The 12817-nt window shown below is 43.2% G+C and overlaps 1 protein-coding gene across 3 annotated transcripts in view; it reads right to left on the bottom strand.

Moving 5' to 3' along the window:
* Positions 1 to 12817, bottom strand: part of TMC5 (transmembrane channel like 5) — a 52670-nt gene that overhangs the window by 9737 nt on the left and 30116 nt on the right. For all 3 annotated transcript variants that reach the window (XM_070761142.1, XM_070761141.1, XM_070761143.1), the window contains exons 13-20: positions 11794 to 11960; positions 9601 to 9679; positions 7897 to 7994; positions 6028 to 6123; positions 4117 to 4192; positions 2869 to 3002; positions 1246 to 1419; positions 336 to 414 (exon numbers count right to left, since the gene is read on the bottom strand). In XM_070761142.1, coding sequence (XP_070617243.1) covers positions 336 to 414; positions 1246 to 1419; positions 2869 to 3002; positions 4117 to 4192; positions 6028 to 6123; positions 7897 to 7994; positions 9601 to 9679; positions 11794 to 11960 — 903 coding nt within the window. The remainder of the gene's footprint in view (positions 1 to 335; positions 415 to 1245; positions 1420 to 2868; positions 3003 to 4116; positions 4193 to 6027; positions 6124 to 7896; positions 7995 to 9600; positions 9680 to 11793; positions 11961 to 12817) is intronic.

The following is a 12817-nucleotide window of genomic DNA, read 5'->3' as shown; positions in this document are numbered from 1 at the left end:
TTTTCTTTCTCTCTTGTTCTCTTTCTCTCTTGCTCTTTCTTTCTCTCTTGCTCTTTCTTTCTTTCTCTTGTTTTCTTTCTCTCTTGTTCTCTTTCGCTCTTGCTCTTTCTTTCTCTCTTGCTCTTTCTTTCTTTCTCTTGTTTTCTTTCTCTCTTGTTCTCTTTCTCTCTTTCTCTTTCTTTCTCTCTTGCTCTTTCTTTCTTTCTCTTGTTTTCTTTCTCTCTCTGAGCTTCGCGGCACACCTGACCATGTCTCGCGGCACACTATTGTGCCATGGCACACTGGTTGAAAAACACTGGTCTAGAGTGACAGGATTCCTCTGAGAAAATACTTACGTTAGCAATTTGCTCTTGTAGCAGTTTAACCATTGTTTTTCGTCCATTGATGATTTGCAGGAAAAAGTATATGAACATCCTGAAACAGAATCAGGAATGTAAAATTACTGTTGGCCAATAAATTGTGTTCCATATTCTTATTCAGTGTCGCTTTAAAAAAAAAAATTCTTAGCCAAGTTCCCAAACTATGCTTCCAGAGGGAATAAAGCAATAAAGTGAAATATTTGTAGCTGAGGATTGAAATGAGGAGTCCTTATTGTTTGCTGAGCTTGGTTGTTGGCTTGCCAACATTTAATTATCCAAACTAGGTAATGATTCAGTTCACTTCAGTTCCACCAAGGAACCAAGAGAGCACCAATGACTCTCAGACAGAAAAGGCCCTATTAGGTTTTTAGCAGTAGTGAAACACAAATTTCTTCACTACCTGTCCTGTGGACGTGGTTTGGTGGGCATGGTGTGGCAGGAGAAGGATACTGCAAAATCCCCATTCCCACCCCATTGTGGGGCCAGCCAGAAGTATTTGCTGGTTCTCCAAACTATTCAGAATTTCTGCTACCACTTCTCCAAACTATTCAAAATTTCCACTACCACTTCTCCAAACTATTCAAAATTTCTGCTACCACTTCTCCAAACTATTCAAAATTTCTGCTACCACTTCTCCAAACTATTCAAAATTTCCACTACCACTTCTCCAAACTATTCAAAATTTCTGCTACCACTTCTCCAAACTACCCAAAATTTCCACTATTGGTTCTTCAGAACCTGCTGGATTTAACCCCTGGTTTTTAGGGCACAAATAGAAGTCCTGCATTTTATTAAAAGAGTCCTTTTAACAAATGGGTCGCTTTCCTTCTCCATCCCACCTCTTCTTCTTTTCTGCTCCTCCTCCTCCTTTTAATGGGAAACTTACAGCACAACGATCGAAAGGATGAAGAAGAAATGGGTGCTCTCGATTAAGTTGCGATAGATCCACACCACCCATCCTGAGCTCGGGGAAGAAGTCAAGACTGAGATCCAGCCAGCGATAGCGTCGAAGGGAGCTGTTAGACCTCGGAAAGGGCCACATGTTTCGGAAGGCTTCAGTCTTGGAAAATAAAGAGAGAAAAGGACAGGTTCTTTTTATGCAAATATAGTCATTTTAGAAATTCGCTGAAGGAAACACTCATAGACGCTGGGCAGCATTAGAGACAGCACTGGGTATCTGCAGGGCCTTGAGAAGATCTGTGGATCTTGAGATCTCTGGAATGACTTGTTTCCAGAAGTTGTGAATTTACTTATTTATTATTTATTAATTGGATTTGTATGCCACCTCTATCCGAGGACTCGGGGCAGCTCACAACATATATAAGAAAATATAATAGTACCTCTAAATCCAATTAATATAATTTTAAAAACCCTAAAAATCCTAATATAATTTAAAACATTCATTATCATTTATTTATTTGTTTGTTTGTTTGTTTGTTTGTTTGTTTATTTATTTATTTATTTTGTCCAATACTCATTGAGGGTTTTAGTGGGTATATATCTATATACACATAGTAAAATACATGATGAAGGTTATAGAGGAGATACTCATAGTAAAATATATCTAAGAAAGAATAGAAAAGAAGGTATAGTAATAGAACATATCAATGAAAGAATAGAAGAAGAGATATAGGAATAGAAGAAAGGTATAGGAGATATAGGAGAGCAATAGGACAGGGGACGGAAGGCACTCTAGTGCACTTGTACTCGTCCCTTACTGACCTCTTAGGAATCTGGATAGGTCAACCGTAGATAATCTAAGAGTAAAGTGTTGGGGGTTTGGGGGTGACACTATGGAGTCTGGTAATGAGTTCCACGCTTTGACAACTCGGTTACTGAAGTCGTATTTTTTACAATCAAGTTACTCCGTGAACACACTAAAAACACTTGTTGGTCAGGGGGAGAGATCCAATGACCCCAGGCCTGGCGACAGAGATGAGTCTTTAAACTTTTTCGGAAGGCGGGGGGGGGGGCAGTGCAAATCTTCGGGGGGGAGCTGATTCCAGAGAGCCGCGCCCCCCGCAGAGAAGGCTCTTCCCCTAGGTCCCGCCAGCCGACATTGTCTGGCTGATGGGACCCAGAGGAGGCCAACTCTGTGGGACCTGACTAGACGCTGAGATTCGTGCGGCAGAGATTCCCGGAGGTAATCTGGTCCAATGACATGTAGGGCTTTGTAGGTCATAAACAACACTTTGAATTGTGTCCAGGAACTAATCAGCAGCCAATGAATGGTCCAATACTGGAAGTTTTTAAGAAGAGACTGGACAACTCTGTCTGAAATGGTGTATAAGGTCTTCTGCCTGAACAGGGGATTGGACTAGAAGACCTCCAACGTCCTTCTGGCTTCCCACGCCCCCAAGGCAGCTCTCTCGCTGGCATCATCTTGGTTTTCAGCACTGGGCATGCGCCCAGGCAGAACAGGAGGGAAGCGAACCAGCCGCGAGATAAGCTAGAACCCACCCCCTGCCTTGAAGCTACTTGAAAAGGGTGGACCCCAAGAACTTCTGACCTCCAGACTGTGACCGCGATGACCGAGAGGACTCCAGTGAAAGATGGGAAGAAGAGCAGGAAGACAAAAATGGTGTTCATCTGGGACCCCCGCCAAGCTTTGCGGGGAGGCTGGCAGTTCCGCAGCAGGCTGATCTGGAGGAACAAGGTAGAGAGATCACAGGCACGTCAACAGCTTGACTCACACAGAACACCGCGCCTCTCTATGGTTTGCCAGTCGCACAGTGGCAGATAGGATAGCACTCTAGAGGGTTAACGTCATTGCCCCAGACACAGGGGCAGGCAAAGTTGGCTCTTCTGTGATGTGGGGACTTCAACTCCCAGTGACCGGTCAGGTCCCAGAATCGGCCTTCTCAAGGTCCTGCCAACTAGACAATGTTGCTTGGCGGGACCTAGGGAAAGAGCCTTCTCTATGGGAGCTCCGGCCCTCTGGAATCAGCTCCCCCAGAGATTCATACTGCCCCCACCCACCACCCACTTTCCACAAGACTCATTCATGCTGCCAGGCTTGGGGCCATTACACTTTAGCCCCCTGACCAACGAATGTACTGTATGTCAGTTGACTGAATAGGAATGAGTATTTTTTAATGGTGCCGTTTTAGATTAATTAATTTAAACTAATTGGATTTAGGATGTTTATATTGTCCCTTTTATATGTTGTAAGCCGCCCTAAATCCTCGGAGAGGGGCGGCATATAAATCAGGAGGAGGAGGAGGAGGAGGAGGAGGAGGAGGAGGAGGAGGAGAAGGAGAAGGAGGTGAAGGAGGAGGAGGAGGAGAAGGAGGAGGAGAAGAAGGAGGAGGAAGAGGAGAAGGAGGAGGAGAAGGAGAAGGAGGAGGTGGATGAGGAGAAGGAGGAGGAGAAGGAGGAAGAGGAGGAGGAGGAGGAGGAGGAGGAGGAGGAGGAAAAGGAGGAGGAAAAGGAGGAGGAAAAGGAGGAGGAGGAGGAGGAGGAGGAGGAAAAGGAGGAGGAAGAGGAGGAGGAGGAGGAGGAGGAGGAGGAGGAGGAGGAGGAGGAGGAGAAGAAGAAGAAGAAGAAGAAGAAGAAGAAGAAGAAGAAGAAGAAGAAGAAGAAGAAGACTGATTATGCCTCATCCTTGGCCTGTTCCAAAGTGCTAACCGTCATCCCATTGAACAAATGGCAACTGATCTATGGCTTTATGTGCAATCTGCAAAAGCAAAAGACTTGAGGGGGAACAATGTAATTAAAGCTGGCAGGGGGGAAAAACATCACAAAAAAGCAGCCTAACCTTTTTCACACAAATGATTATGAAAAACGTTATCATCTGGATGGCAGGAAGCAGAGGGGCGAAGAAGATTCCAATCCTGGAGGAAAAAAATATATATTTGAGTCAGAATTCAAAGACTTGTGTTCTGTCCCAGTTACGAGCGTAACAAACACACAGGTTGGACAAACTTAATTTAATCAATAAACCACTACTAGTAACTGGCTATATAGTAGAGAGATACACACAGACTTACAAAAAAACTCTAACTAATCTTCTCTTCTTTTTTACTTTCTATCTTTATATATATTACTTAATGTCTATTCTCTTCCATATGTATTGTATATTGGACAAAGAATAAAATAAAATAAAATAAATACAATAAAAAATTAGCAGCTGGCATAGTTCAGCAAAGTCTTAAATCAGAGCAATGCAATTATTTCTTTTTATCTCAGGAAGTTTCAAACCCTTGGCAAAATGCCTAGAAGTCTTTCTCTATCAGCAATAGTAGAGTTTCTTAGACACAAGGAACTCACAACAGATTCACAACTCTACAACATTGTTTCCTGCAGCCTTTCAGCTGCCTCCGCTGTCCTTAAGTAGACTAGGGCAAGCGAAAGGCAAAGGTGGCTCTTCTGTGACCTGTGGACTTCAACTCCCAGAATTCCTGAGCCAATCATGCTAACTCAGGAATTCTGGAAGTTGAAGTCCACAAGTCATAGAAGAGCCAACTTTGCCTACCCCTGGACTAGGGGAGTGGCCAATTAGCCCCAAGCCTTACTCCCGAGGAGACCTCCTCTGGAGTAACCACTCCTATCTCTTGGTAGCTCTGTGTGCTTGTGCATGAAGAAGAACAGAAACCTCTTCTTCCTCATCCCTGCCAAGAGGTGCTGGAGGTTCCAAAGGCTCTGGCTGAACCTCTGCTTCTGGCACCGAGTCCTCGACAGCCTCCTCACTGTCCGACTCGGGTACCAGCTACGCAGGCTGATGGCGCATCACCAAGTCGGTCTCTTCTCGAACGGGATCTGCTATCAGCTACATGGGCCGCAGGCAGGCCACAACAGTCTGAGGTTGTTCAGTGTAAGCTGAGTACAGTGGTACCTCTACTTACAAACTTAATTCGTTCCGTGACCAGGTTCTTAAGTAGAAAAGTTTCTAAGAAGAAGCAATTTTTCCTATAGGAATCAATGTAAAAGCAAATAATGTGTGCAATTGGGGAAACCACAAGGATAGTGGAGACCCTGTTTCTTGCAGGAGATTCCTAGAGAGGCCCCTTGGAGGCTCCTCCCCATGTTTTCCAGCCCTGTTTCCTCCCAGGAGATTCCTAGAGAAGCCCCACAGAGGCTTCTCCCCGTCTTTTCAGGCCCTGTTTCCTCCCAGGAGATTCCTAGAGAGGCCCCAAGGAGGCTCCTCCCCACGTTTTCCAGCGCTGTTTCCTCCCAGGAGATTCCTAGAGAGGCCCCACGGAGGCTTCTCCCCGCATTTCAGGCCCTGTTTCCTCCCAGGAGATTCCTAGAGAGGCCCCACAGAGGCTTCTCCCTCCCTTTTCCAATTACAGTTTTAGAGGTTCGGGTTTGTAAGTGGAAAATCGTTCTTGAGAAGAGGCAAAAAAATCTTGAACCGTGTTCTGAGTTCGGGTTTTGCCCTGTGTAATATTTTGCATGTTTATGTGACGTTTCGGTGAAATCACATTCACCATCATCAGGCCGAAGTTTCCAAGCTTCGTGCTGTTGTAAAATGTAAAATTCCATTTTACAACAGCACGAAGCTTGGAAACTTCGGCCTGATGATGGTGAATGTGATTTCACCGAAACGTCACATAAACATGCAAAATATTACACAGGGTATTGTGCTTGGATAAGGGTATTTATCCACCTGGATTTGTAGCTCACAACGTGATTTCCCCCCCCCCCCCCCCCCGGCCCCTCCACTTACCATGTCAAAGTCTGAGCGTAGATCAAATCCAAAACATTTCGAGCGATGTCAAATTCTGGCACTCCAAGTTTTTTCCAGCACTTGGTGCCAATAATTCTGAAATGGCAGATTTGTGAGTTATGGAAATTTGGGCAAACATCTTTTAGAACAGATTTGTTCAGCAGCTCTGCCGAAAGACATTCTGGATGTGTAAGGAATCTTTTCCAAAAAAGGAAGTTGTTCTTTTGATCAAGCGCATATAAATAAAACTAATCTAGACCTGTGAATGATAATCTAAATAAGCAGGTTTCTAACCCCTATTTTTAAATTAGCATTGCAGTAGCATTTTTTACATTTTTAATTTAATTTTTACTTTTTTAAAAATGGAAAGGAAGAACAATTGGGTTACAACAGGGTAGACCAGTGATGGCAAACCTATGGCAGGGATGCCACAGATGGCACACAGAGCTATATCTGCTGGCACGTGAGCCGTTGCCCTAGCTCAGTTCCAATGTGCATGTGTATGCCAGCCAGATGGTTTATGGCTTGTACAGAGGCTCTGGGAGGGCGTTTTTGGCTTCCAGAGCCTCCGGGGGATGGGGGAGGGTGTTTTTACACACCCCTGGCTCCAGTAAAGCTTTTGGAGCCTTGGGAGGGTAAAACGGAGCCTACTGGGCCCACCAGAAGTTGGGAAACAGGTCTTTTCCGGCCTCCAGAGGGCCTCCGGGGGGCAGGGGAAGCTGTTTTTATTTATTTATTTATTTTATTTATTATTTAGATTTGTATGCCGCCCCTCTCCGCAGACTCGGGGCGGCTCTTCCCAGGCATTGATAACGCACACATACGCTGTTTCGGCACCCAAGGGAAAAAAAGGTTCGCCATCACTGGGCTAGACCATCAGCCAACCTTGTCTCCATTTAGAAACTGAAAACAAATTCCTGATTTCTGGATGTGCTTGGAAGAACTCTATTTTTCCCACTTTTAAATGAATGTAACAAATTACCTTACTCCTCCAGACTTCAATTACTATGTTTAGAAAATTTACAGCTAGGCCGCCTCCGAACTGATTTAACTGTTGTTCATAAAATCATACATCACAATGTACTCCCTGTTAGCGACTACTTCACCTTTAACAACAACAACACAAGAGCATGCAATAGATACAAACTAAATGTAAATCGCTCCAAACTAGACTGCAGAAAATACGATTTCAGCAATAGAGTGGTCAACGCCTGGAATTCACTACAAGACTCTGTTTTTGCTTCCCCCAATCCCAAAATCTTCAACCATACATGATCTACAATAGACCTCTCCCCTTTTCTAAGGGGTCTGTAAGGGGCGTGCGTAAGTGCACCTTTGTGCCTACCGTTCCTGTCCTAATGTCTTTTTTATCTTTTCTATCTCTAATTTATACTTATATTATGTTAAACATACTACAATACAATACTATATCTGTATGACAAAATAAAATAAAATTAAAATTAAAAAAAAACAACTGGGGGTTCTGCTGATATAAACTGTAGCCTAGCAGTTTCCAACCTGCTTATTTCTATCTAGAAATTTGCTCCAGATGTAGAAATACAAGTAGTTTGCAACATGACCAGAAATGGGAACTCCATTTCTGTGGTTGTTAAGTGAGTGATGTAGTCATTAAGCAAATCCATTTATTATTATTATTATTATTATTATTATTATTATTATTATTATTATTATTATTTAGACTTGTCTTCCGTCCCTCTCCTAATAAATAATATAATAATAATAATATAAAATAATAATAATATTTATTAGACTATTGACTCTGCTTGTTGGAAGCCAGCTGGTAAATTCTCAAGGAATGGTTGTAAATTGGGGACTAATTTGGATCAAATTACAAATTTATGCACATACCGTAGTAGAAATTCACCAAAGAATGAACCCAGGAGGCAGCAGACAAAGTCTGCTATAAGCAGCCGGTATATATCTTGGCCAATGAAGGTTTCCCAGCACTAATAGGGAGAAATACAGATTAAAATATAGTCATTAAAGACTAGAGAGAGGAAGGAGAAGGGAAGGGTAGTAGTAGATGGAGAGAGGAGGAGTAAGACAGTAGGTAGCAAAGGCGGAATAACTGCCTGAGATAGAAGGAGGGAAGAAAGTTGGATACAGGTGAAATAATATAAAACTAATCTGGAATGTGATCTAGTTTATTTTATTGTATTCAAATAATGATACATGTATATAAGAGGTATTGAAGGTGTATGAAGTTGTATGTTGAAAGTGGAGAAACTTTTTTTAAAAATGGAAAAAAATAGTCATTTATTCATGCAACATGTTGAAGCCAGATCCAAGTCCATGGACATCAATTCCCAGAATTCTCGGCAGTGGCTGTACTGGCTTGGAAATTCCGAGTAAAAACATCCGCATACAGATGGGAAGTTGAACAACTATCCTTGTGGTGTGACCAGAACAATCTAGAACTGAACACACTCAAAACCGTAGAAATGGTGGTAGACTTTAGGAGAAGCCCTTCCATCCTTCCACCTCTCACAATACTAGACAACACAGTATCAACAGTAGAGACCTTCAAATTTCTAGGTTCTATCATATCTCAAGACCTAAAATGGTCACCTAACATCAAAAACATCATCAAAAAAGCACAACAAAGAATGTTCTTTCTGCGCCAGCTCAGGAAGCTCAAACTGCCCAAGGAGCTGCTGATTCAGTTCTACAGAGGAATCATTGAGTCTGTCATCTGCACCTCTGTAACTGTCTGGTTTGGTGCTGCAACCCAACAGGACCGACACAGACTTCAGAGGAGAATCAGAACTGCAGAAAAAACAATGGCTGCCAACCTGCCTTCCATTGAGGACCTGTATACTGCACGAGTCAAAAAGAGGGTGGTGAAAATATTTACTGACCCCTCACATCCTGGACACAAACTGTTTCAACTCCTACCCTCAAAACGTCGCTACAGAGCACTGCACACCAAGACAACTAGACACAAGAACAGGTTTTTATCCGAACGCCATCACTCTACTAAACAAATAATTCCCTCAACACTGTCAGACTTTCTACTAAATCTGCACTTCTATTCTACTAGTTTTTCTCATCATTCCTTTCACCCATTTCCTCCCATGTTGACTGTATGACTGTAACCTGTTGCTTATATCCTAAGATTTTTATTAATATGGATTATTTTTTCATTGCTTATTTGACCCCTATGACAATCATTAAGTGTCGTACCACATGATTCTTGACAAGTGTATATTTTATTTTATGTACACTGAGAGCATCTGCACCAGGACAAATTCCTTGTGTGTCCAATCACACTTGGCCAATAAAATTCTATTCTATGTGCCTGGAAAATATCAGAGAGTGCTGAGCTGTGCCCTCAAATCTTGTTTAATGTACTGTGTGAAGCCAACAGCTATCTTTTAATAACCATAGTTTATGGCTTAATGCATTGTACAAAACCAGCCAATAGCAGGCTGATCAATGGACCCTAGGTAACCAAACCTTGGCTAAGCACAATCTCTTGATCCAACTTGAGTGACAGACGGAATTGCATCACTTTATAAGGAAGTTTGCACCAATACCAAAACATAAACCTACCTGCACTTTGGATAGAGCTACTGTGTTGAGCCAATAGTAGCAGAGGATTCCAATGATCGATATTTTCAGGATGACATTCCTACAAAAGAGGAAGCAACAGTTCTCAGGGTTCAGGTGTGTGGGATGCCCGCAATTGTCTCCTCAAAGTCTATTCTGAAAGTTTTGGAGTCGGGGATTTGAAAGCAATCGCCTGTCCATGGAAAAAGAACAGTTTCCTTCCCTCCTAATATAGATGGTACAGTGGCCAAGATGGTGCATTAGGATGGAGAGCATCCATGTTCCAGCCAGGGGTGGAATTCAGCAGGTTCTGGAGAACCAGTAGTGGAAATTTTGAGTAGTTCGGAGAACCGGCAAATATCATATCTGGCTGGCCCCAAAGTGGGGAGGGAATGGATGGAGATTTGGCAGTATCCTTCCCCCAGGACTGGGGAGAGAATGGAGATTTTGTAATATCCTTCCCCAAGAAATAGAGAGGGAATGGGGATTTTGTAGTACCCTTCCCCTGGAATAGGGAGGGAATGGAGATTTGGCAGTATCCTCCCCCTGGAGTAGGGAGGGAATGGATGGAGATTTGGCAGTATCCTTCCCCCAGGAGTGGGGAGATAATGGAGATTTTATAGTATCCTTCCCCAAGAAATAGAGAGGGAATGGGGATTTTGCAGTACCCTTCCCCTGGAGTGGGGAGAGAATGGAGATTTTGTAATATCCTTCCCCAAGAAATAGAGAGGGAATGGGGATTTTGCAGTATCCTTCCCCTGGAATAGGGAGGGAATGGAGATTTGGCAGTATCCTCCCCCCAGGAGTGGGGAGAGAATGGAGATTTTATAGTATCCTTCCCCAAGAAATAGAGAGGGAATGGAGATTTTGCAGTATCCTTCCCCTGGAGTGGGGAGGGAATGGATGGAGATTTGGCAGTATCCTTCCACCAGGAGTGGGGAGAGAATGGAGATTTTATAATATCCTTCCCCAAGAAATACAGAGGGAATGGGGATTTTGCAGTATCCTTCCCCTGGAATGGAGATTTTGCAGTATCCTTCCCCTGCCGTGCCCACCAAGCCACGCCTACAGAACTGGTAGGGAGAAAAATTGACTTTCACCAGTCCCCTATCAGCCACGGAACATTCCTGATGGGGAACAATGACTTTGAGCCGGCTACTCCCTCTCAGGCCAACTCACATCCAAAGAGATGGATGGATGGAAAAACTGGAGGAAGGAATAAGCTAAGCGACCAATCATAGGTCAAGGGTTACCTGTAGAGTAAATAGATGGCTTGGTATTTATTTGTTTGTTTGTTTGGTTGGTTGGTTGGTTTTTGTCAAACAAGTGTAGGATAGTAGTTTGTATAAGCATAGCATAAGTAGAAAGTATTCTGCCTGACTGGCTCGGCAATGTTTAATAGTCCAGTGAAAAGAAATCAAACACACACGTGCTCTGCTAATCAGCAAACTGGTATTAGATAAACAAAAATAGCTTACTCAAAAAACAGTTCTTAATGTCCGAAAACAATGCAAGGCTTACTTCAGCCGCAATCAAAAAACACAGGGAAAAACAAACAAAGACAACCTGGAATGAGCAAAGACGTTTCAGGAGTCCTTTGGAATCTTTGAAGCAAACAGCAAGTCCCAGAGTTTTCACCTCCCACTTGTCCGACAAAGCTGGGTTGAAAACTCCAACGGCACAGAAACTTCGAAGCAGGAACCACAAAACAACACAGATAAACAGCCACAGTTTGCCTTGGCCCTTGTTCCCTTTTTATCCCTTTAGCCCTCATTAAGGGAACCACACCCAACCCAGGTGCTCCCATAATGATTTGTAATACTCCTTAAAGCGATCCCTTCTTTGCATTGCTCTTCGGCTACGTAGATCAATGTATTGATCTGCAGATGAACTTAGCGAGGAAAGACTGTCTGAGGGACTGCAGGCCAAATCCCCTGGGCTGTCTGCTGAATCCTCCTGGCTGTCTGCCACATCTTCCTGGCTGTCTGCCACATCTTCCTGGCTGTCTGCCACATCTTCCTGGCTGTCAGCCAGGCTTTCACATTCACTTTCTGCCACGTCTCTCCCATCTGTGGGAGCAACGGCTGGCCCAGGCCCAAACACAACAGAAAGTAACGATAAAAAGAAGACAATAGGACAGGGACGGTAGGCACAACGGTGTGCATATGCATGCCCCTTACAAACCTCTTCACGTACCTGATAATAGCAGTGTAGATCTGGTGCCTGGGATAGGTGAACTTTTCAACCAACCTGGAGAAGGAATAGAGGAACGGCATCACGTGGTTAAGGAGGCTCACCACGATAGGCAAGATCAGCATGGCAGCTTCATTTTCCAGCTGTGTATTTTCGTCGTTCAGAAATAACTTGAAAGAGAGTGAAGAAAGAGACAGAAGCTTTTGTTAAAACCTCAAATTAATCTGCTTGAGTCTTAGTCATGCTATATTCACAAATGTCTTGCAGGAGGGGAGAGACAAAGGGAAGAGGGCATAAAGTTTAGAACTAAGACGCCTTAAACATGATCTAAGTATTGCCCACAAGATTATATGCTGTAATGTCCTGCCTGTCAATGACTACTTCAGCTTCAACCACAGCCACGCAAGAGCACATAACAGATTCAAGCCTCAATATTAACCGCTCCAAACCTGACTGTAAAAAATACGACTTTAGTAATAGAGTTGTTGAAGCGTGGACCTCATTACCGGACTCCGTAGTATCATCCTCTAACCCCCAACATTGTACACTTAGACTGTCCACGGTTGACCTCTCCAGATTCCTAAGAGGTCAGTAAGGGGCGTGCATAAGTGCACTGGACTGCCTTTCGACCCCTGTCCTATTGTCTCTCCTATATCCCATATATCTTCTCTTCTATCCCTATATCTTTCTTCTATTCTCTCATTGATTATTTTATCCTATACTCTCTCTTCTATTCTTTCTCTAATTCTATTTCCTCGAAGGTGTCCTCTATTACCTTCATTGTGTTTTATTGTGTATTGGACAAAATAAATAAATAAATAAGCAAACAAACAGTGAGTGAGTGAGTGAGTGAGTGAGTGAGTGAGTGAGTGAATGAATGAATGAATGATAGGACTGGAGAATTCTGGGAGTTGAAGTCCACAAGTCTTCAAGTTATTTTTTTCATTCATTCATTCATTCATTCATTCATTCATTCATTCATTCATTCATTCATTCATTCATTCATTGGATTTATATCATAGATCTT

This window comes from Erythrolamprus reginae, chromosome 9, assembly GCF_031021105.1.
Source record: "Erythrolamprus reginae isolate rEryReg1 chromosome 9, rEryReg1.hap1, whole genome shotgun sequence".
NCBI lineage: Eukaryota > Metazoa > Chordata > Lepidosauria > Squamata > Dipsadidae > Erythrolamprus > Erythrolamprus reginae.
Note: the sequence above shows the minus strand (reverse complement) of the source record. Positions and strands in the feature narration are given on the sequence as shown.